The following is a 7,428-nucleotide window of genomic DNA, read 5'->3' on the forward strand; positions in this document are numbered from 1 at the left end:
CCTGTGTAGCTCTGGCTGTCCTGGAACTTACTCTGTAGGCCAGCAGGCTGGCCTCAAACTCAGAGATCCTTGTGCCTCTCCCTCTCAAGTGCTGGGATTAAAGGTGTGCACTATCATGACCACCTGGCTTGTATCTTTTATGAAGATCATATTAGCAGTAAAACTGTCTTCCTTGTTTATTCTGTGGAGAAGAGAATTCTGTAGAATTCAGAGCTCTGCCGTATATAACCTTTCCATATTTTGTGCATAGTGTTTCGTATATTTTAGGGTGGGAGGTGGTAGATTTTACCCTATGTACAAAGGCCAGACTGGAATTCATGGCAGGCCTCTCGGTCAACCCCTTAAGGCTGCCGAGGCTGTATGGTTGGTTGGTAACTTCATCTTGCTTTAATTCTGATGCTTTCCACTGCCACCTCTGAATTTCTCTCTGGTTTCATTTGTTCTGTGCTTTAGTTTAAATCGTTACATGCCAGCATTGATGTGAAGTACTTAAATAGCTAGTTTCCCTGCCTCTGGCTTTAGTCTATTCCAGTTCCTCTGTTCCATAGAGCCAGCTTACTTTTCAGGAGACCTTGGTTGCCTTCTCCCTATCAGGAATATAACCTTAGCTCCTTAAGCAGCTTGTAAAGGTGTGTGTGTGATATAATGCTTCTTACCTTTCCAGTTTTACCTCCTACCTTGCTTCACATTCTTTTTTTTTTTTTAAATTTCAAGACAGGGTTTCTCTGTAGGTTTTTTGGTTCCTGTCCTGGAACTAGCTCTTGTATACCAGGCTGGCCTCGAACTCACAGAGATCCGCCTGCCTCTGCCTCCCGAGTGCTGGCATTAAAGGCGTGCGCCACCACCGCCGGCTCTTGCTTCACATTCTTGCTTTTCCCCGGCATACTTGGCATTCCTCAGGTTGCTATCCCTACTCCCAATTTTCTACCAGCATTTTGCACCAATGGATACACAGCTTTTCTCACATCTCTACCTAGAAAGGTTTATCCTGCCTTCTCAAGGGAGGCCCAACAAAATCTTTTTTAAGTGGTTAATCACTTTTATTTATGTTTGCTCCCAAAATTGACATTTTTATTAATTTTTCTATTTTGTAATGCACAAAAAGATTTAAGTAGTTCTCAGACTCCTAAAAGTATACCAAAAGTCTTGGGATTTAAAAAATAATTTGACTTTTATTCCTATTTTTAAGGTATACTAAGTACAATAGAAATAAAACTGTCGGGGCTGGAGAGATGGCTCAGTGGTTAAGAGCATTGCCTGCTCTTCCAAAGGTCCTGAGTTCAATTCCCGGCAACCACATGGTGGCTCACAACCATCTGTAGTGAGGTCTGGTGCCTCTTCTGGCCTGTAGACATACACACAGACAGACAATTGTATGCATAATAAATTAAAAAAAAGAAATAAAACTGTCTACAAGTGGTCACTTAATATAAATAATTCTAGGTACTAATATTAATACATTTATTATTCATCACCTCATCTACCAAACTGTAAAATTATCTTAGTTCCAGGGCTAGAGAGATGGCTCAGTGGTTAAGAGCACTGACTGCTCTTCTAGAGGACCTGGGTTCAATTCCCAGCACCCATATAGCAGCTTACAACTGTCTGTAACTCCAGGATCCAGCACCCTCACACAGATATACATACAGGCTAAACCACCAATAAAATAATTAAAAAAAATTATCTTAGTTCCTTATTAACCCAGGACAAATGAAGCAACTTCTAAGGTTAAAAGGAACATTCCATAGTATTTATTTATTTATTTATTTTTGAGACAGGGTTTCTCTGTGTAGCCTTGGTTGCTCTTGGACTCACTCTGTAGCCCAGGCTGGTCTTGAACTCACAGAGATCTGCCTTACTCTGTTTTCCAAGTGCTGGGATTAAAGGTGTGCACCACCATTGCCCAGCTCTATTGTATTTCTAATTTTTCTTTTCTGTTTTTGAAGTCTGGGTTTCTGCATGTAGCCTTGGCTATCCTGAAACTCTCTCTGTAGACCAAGCTGGACTTGAACTCAGAGATCTGCCTGCCTCTGTATCCAGAGTGCTGGGACTAAAGGTTTGTATCACTATGCCCAGCTCGAACGTTTCTAACAGAGAGTCTGGTTTCATGGCCAGTTCTGGTCTTGAACAACTTGAACTCATGGCAATCTTCCAAGTACCACCATGCCTGGCCCCACAGGTTTTATGGTGGCTGTCTTGTAGTTCTTGGATTGACTGCAGTTCTAAGCCCTCCACCACTGAGCTATATTTCAGTGCCTCCTCCCCATCCCCCCACTAAGGTTTTTCTTACCAAACTATGGGGCTTCTGGGTCCACGTAATTCACTTATAAATTGCAATCACTTCTATCCTATGGTTTTAGAGGAAAAAAACTCCACTGTTTAGAACACATTCTGTAGGACTGTCCAGTTTTGTGGTAGTTTCTTGCCTCATTCTTTTGGTTACTCCATATACCTGTTACAGCTGGGAGAAACTTACCTTGGTATGCTCAGCCTAGCATTTTGCAGTGTCCCATAGCCCATGTGAACCAGAATCTCTGGAATGAGTGCCTGTTAAAACCAGAGCTGCTTGGGGCTCACAGGAGCTGGCTGAGTACACGTAAAATGTGGGACTCCTCACATTTTAGTTTAAGAAAGTTTATTGGGGTGTTGGTACACTGCCATCTACATAACCAGGTCAACCCCGGCCTGGGCTGCATGAGACCATCTTAAGCTCCAACTCTTGGACTAAAAACCCTTAAAACAGAACCTAAGCATGACCTGTCACATGGCTACTTAAATGGCTTTAATAATCTACTGTTCAATGTGAGGAAAAGGTGAAATAGACCAGCCACATGCTTAGTGTTAGAATGGAGACTATTAAGTCATCTAACCCGAGGCCACACACATAATTGTGTTGACCATATGTCTAAGTATAATCTTGAAACACACAGCCTAGCTATCCTTGAACTATTTTGACAGGGATATTAGCTCGCTAGTGATAACTCAATACTTATTAGGTGATGTGAGATAACAGATGTTCTAAATATTTCACGTATTACTTCACTTAATCCTCATAACAGCCCTCTAAAGTAGGTAATACTCTTAGCCAACAGTGTCTTTTTGAGAAAAGCTGGCTATGAACCTGAAAATTCCTTTAAAAATTTCTGATTTTGACACTTCCATCCCAAGAGCAGAGATTATGGGTGTGCCCTGCCTTGTCCACTTGAGGAAGTGTGCAGGACTGAATCCAATGCCTCCCTGCAATCTAGGCGAGCAGTATACTAAATGGACACATCCTCAGGCCCCACTACCTGGGTTCTACACAAATAACAAAACAAGCCTGAGAAGTACTTTGTCTAAAGTCACAGCTACTAAGTAAAAGTGTGGTTTGGAATTCAAGTGGCCTAATCAGTCTACTCTTAAACACTGTTATCCTAACAGGTGGAGAAAATGGAACTCAAGTCACTCAGGAAACTTCAAATTTTTTTCTACTTATTTGAAAATGAAGAATGGAGTTCAGCTCTGAAGCCAGCAAAATGGATTAAAATCCTGCCTGTGATGCCTAAGAGCTTTGTGATTTTCAAAGTTAATTCCCTTTGCCTCAAATTTCCTCATCTTCAAGATGTGACTAGAGGGCCAGTGAAGGATCGCGGGGTAAAGGCACTTGTCCCCACACCATGGTTCAATTCTTGCAACTCTGAAGGAAGAGAACCAACTCTCTTAAGTTGTCCCCTACATTCTACAGACCTAAAACAGCAGCATGCACTTATACAGGTAACATTTGCTACCTAGCTGTTGAAGAATAAGGAAATAAGTACTAATAAAGTGCTCAGAAAATTATTTTAGTATGTTATTTCTGAGCCATCTTTTATTTCTAAGAAAAAAAATAATTTGGCATGTGTGCTCCAATGGGGAAATAGCTGTCAGGTTAAGATAATATTAAAGTTGGTTTGTTCAGATTCCTAGCAGGTGTCCTTAGCACGTTATAGCAAGTTAATCTCGCATAATTGCAGCTGTGGGTAGGCCAGAGCATGGTACCTTGGCGTCTTCTTCCTCTTTCCCTTCCTGCCTTAATGCCTTGATTGGTCCCTCACTGGGCTGGAAGCTTGTTTTTGGCCTGGCTGCTGGCCAGTGAGTTTTAGGGATGTCTCCACTTCCCAAAACTGGAATTACAAGACCAAACAGTCATGTTTGTTTTTGTTGTTGGGGATTCAAACTCAAGTCTGATACTTGCAGAACAAGGGCTCTAGAACACTAAATAACCTCTTCAACCCAAAACTGCAGCTTCTTCGTTTGTGAGAGTAAAATGACTGTACCTACCTTTGTTACCTTAAGGATGATCAATAGTTTTAAATCACAATCTTAAGAAATGTCAGCAAACTGAGAATAGGCCCAAAGAGTAACCGCAGTGAATCACCAGCAGAGGGGATATGGCATTCTCACCTTATTGACCACAACAAGGATTAGTAAAAAATTCAACTGGTGTAATTAAGGCATCTTTCCCCCACTTCTTTTGGTCACATTTAACCAAAGTAGTTTCTACCACAGATGTATGGAACCCATTTTAACAACAAACCCATAAATGTAAATATCCTGCCCCAAGAATGGTAATTGAAATCTGCCTGGTCCTTTTTACAAAAACTCTGTCAAAGATTCATTCTTTCCATATGAAGACCTACATAAAAGTGCTTTAAACGCCATTAACACTTCACAACTAGCTCGGACATTCTTCTTGGCTAATATTTGCTAAAATATTGGAACACTTTTCAATGCCGTATTTTTTTTTCTTTCCAATTATAATTTCCACAATTCTTTGTAGAACTTTCATGGGCAAATAAAGTAGTAGCCCAGGCTTAAGACAGCTCTCTGGTAAGAGTGCCTGGCTAGTTATACACAGGCTCCAGCTTCAAATCCGCGGCACCCAGTACAAAGATCAACCAACAAGCCCAAAACAATACCCCTCCCCTCCAATTTCCCTGCTGGCCAATTTTAAACATAATAAAAACTAGGCATTACATATTAACACAATCACTTTAGTTCAAAATACTTTTATTGATCTAAAATTGCTGCCAAAAACTAGGCCAGAGATAACTTTACTTAAGCTTAATGCTCTTTTTAACTCCAGCACGAATGCCAGAGAGTTCACCAGTATACCGCTGCTCTTCTCTACGAACCTCACGAACCTGGCCTCGCCTACGAATCTTGGCTCTTCTGAACTTCTCCCTATGCTTGACTCTGGGGTTCCTATCAATCTTCTTTCTCCTAGGCGTAAGTCCCCTATTTTTAGCAATCTGGTAGGTGATAGCTCTCTTCGCATTCTGATCTTCGAGAACCTGTTCTTCAGCACTAATTTCTTCTTTCTTTCTTTTCAACTTTTGCCCGTCTTCCATTTCCTTAGAGTGTCTTAGTGCAGCTTCATCAAAATCAGCATCATCAGACAGATCGGCAACAGCAGCAGGAGTCTGTGAGACAGACTTTGGCTTCGTTTTGGGTAATTTTGCTTTTGGATTCAGTTCTTTCTTTATAGCACCATCCTTGGCCGTGAGTAGGTGACGGATTTCGGAAGACAGTCTCTGATCCACCACCGAGAGCTGGTTGATGAGATTTCTATAGGTGACAAGCCTATCTATAACAGGATGTCCATGTGCAGGGGTTCTCCTGGCTTTTAAGATCAAATAAAAACTGATGTTGGCGCAGTAGTTCAAGTAGAGGTTATACTTGGTCCTCAGGTACTGGCTTCCTTTCCCAGGGGGAATGACTCCCTTTTCCGCCAACTTTAACAGTGGCTCCAGCTCATCTTTCACCTCCGTCAACTTGACTTTGAGGTCTTCTATCAGCTCTAAGAGCTCTGGTGATTCTTTTCTCAACATTTTCAGCTTCTCTTTTACAGAGACTTTAGCCAAATCCTTCACGACCCGAGTCTCAGCTTCCTCCACCTGGGGCACCGGTTTTGCAAAGGCCTCCACCCAAGCGACTCCAAAATCATCCTCTTGCAGGGCTTGGGCCAGGCGCCGCTGAATTACCTGAGCCTCCTCCTCTTCCTCTCTTTCCTCCTCTTCTACTTCTTGCTGACTCTGACGGCCTCGGGATTTGGAGCCATAGTCTGTATCATAATAAAGCTTTTTCCTCTGACCCCAGGACAAGCTAGGATCCACAGAAGCCTCACCCTCACTCTGCACAGAGCTCCCACCGTCCTCGTCATCATCAACGTCCTCGCCATCCTCCTCATCCTCCGAACTCTCTTCATCTTCCTCGTCCTCTTCGTCCACATCTAAGGCTAGCACCTCTTCCTCCTCATCGACATCCTCCTCCCCGCTGTCGACTTCGTTCCAGCCCTTAGACAAGGCCGCCTGAGATCGGGCTTCATGGAACTCATCTACCTGATCTTGGTAGTAGCTGGAGTCCCCCGGAGAGGGCGGCGACCCCAAATCGTCCTCATTCTCGTCCGTGGTGCTGCGACCTGCCTTGGCCCGCACAGCTGCCCACTGGACCGCTCCACGCTGCCGGGATTTCCTCACCATGGCCCTCACGCCGTCTCGTGTTCCCCGAAGACGCCGCGATTTCCGCCACTTCTGACCTCCGCGCGGAAACAACAATTCCAGCGGGCAGAGGCGTCCAACACCCGCACGCTCCGTCACACGTGTCGCGGAACACGGGATCCCCGGCAGACAGGTCCTCTCTCTTCCGCTCCCAGGATGCTCTCCGCACAGCTCCAGCGGCCGAACTTCCGCTCGCCGCCCCGGAAGTCTAGTCTCACCGTGCCTTCTTAAACCCGGTCGGTTCCGGCGAATTAAAATAGTTCCGGGTGGAAACGCTATCGGGCGAGGGCATTCCGTTCTGCTGAGCCTCGGGCGGCGACTTCCGGGCGGTCTCTCGCGAGCCCGGGCGTGGAGCCGGAAGCTCGCCCCCGCCGCGAGGCAGCTCTCGGCCGGCAGAGGGCGCCGAGTGTCTCCGTCAGCACAGGTCGGCCCGGCGCCCAGTGGGCTGCGCTAGAGAGTTCTCCAGCTCGCGGTCTGCTCTCTCCGCTCCTCAGAATGGAAGTTAGGCAGGTGGCTTGTTTTCCTTCTGTCTGGACTTTTGAAGCAGGGCCTCGCCGGGTTATCCAGGCGCGGGCTTACACCGGCTTGGTTTCTCTCTCTGTCTGTCTGTCTCTCTCTCTGGGAAGGAGTGCGGGAGGATTTCGGGGGACGGTGCTCCTGGGAAGGGGAAAAGACGCCGTGGTTTTTCTGGTGCTGGAAAAGCTTCGTATTTCTAGACGTTCTGCAAAAGACCCATTGAAGCTCTCAGGGGCGGGTTTGGTAAAGGATTGGTCCCTTAGGTCTAGAATCGAATTACAGTGTTGAACAGCTCTTCAGTGTGTGTTCTTCAGCGTTGACTTAGCGCCAAACATGCTGGACAGCGTGTTAGGCTCCGAGAGAATGGTAGTGGCCACAATAAATGATTTTCCCG

At 45.2% G+C, this 7,428-nt stretch overlaps 1 protein-coding gene across 1 annotated transcript; it reads right to left on the bottom strand.

The window, feature by feature from the left end:
• Positions 1–5,011: 5,011 nt before the first annotated feature.
• On the bottom strand, positions 5,012–6,691 carry Utp3 (UTP3 small subunit processome component). Its single transcript, XM_075942884.1, has one exon. The coding sequence runs from the start codon at positions 6,498–6,500 to the stop codon at positions 5,073–5,075; it is 1,428 nt and encodes a 475-aa protein (XP_075798999.1). The 5' UTR covers positions 6,501–6,691; the 3' UTR covers positions 5,012–5,072.
• Between the last annotated feature and the right edge of the window lie 737 nt (positions 6,692–7,428).

This window comes from Microtus pennsylvanicus, chromosome 12 (assembly GCF_037038515.1).
Source record: "Microtus pennsylvanicus isolate mMicPen1 chromosome 12, mMicPen1.hap1, whole genome shotgun sequence".
NCBI classification, from domain to species: domain Eukaryota; kingdom Metazoa; phylum Chordata; class Mammalia; order Rodentia; family Cricetidae; genus Microtus; species Microtus pennsylvanicus.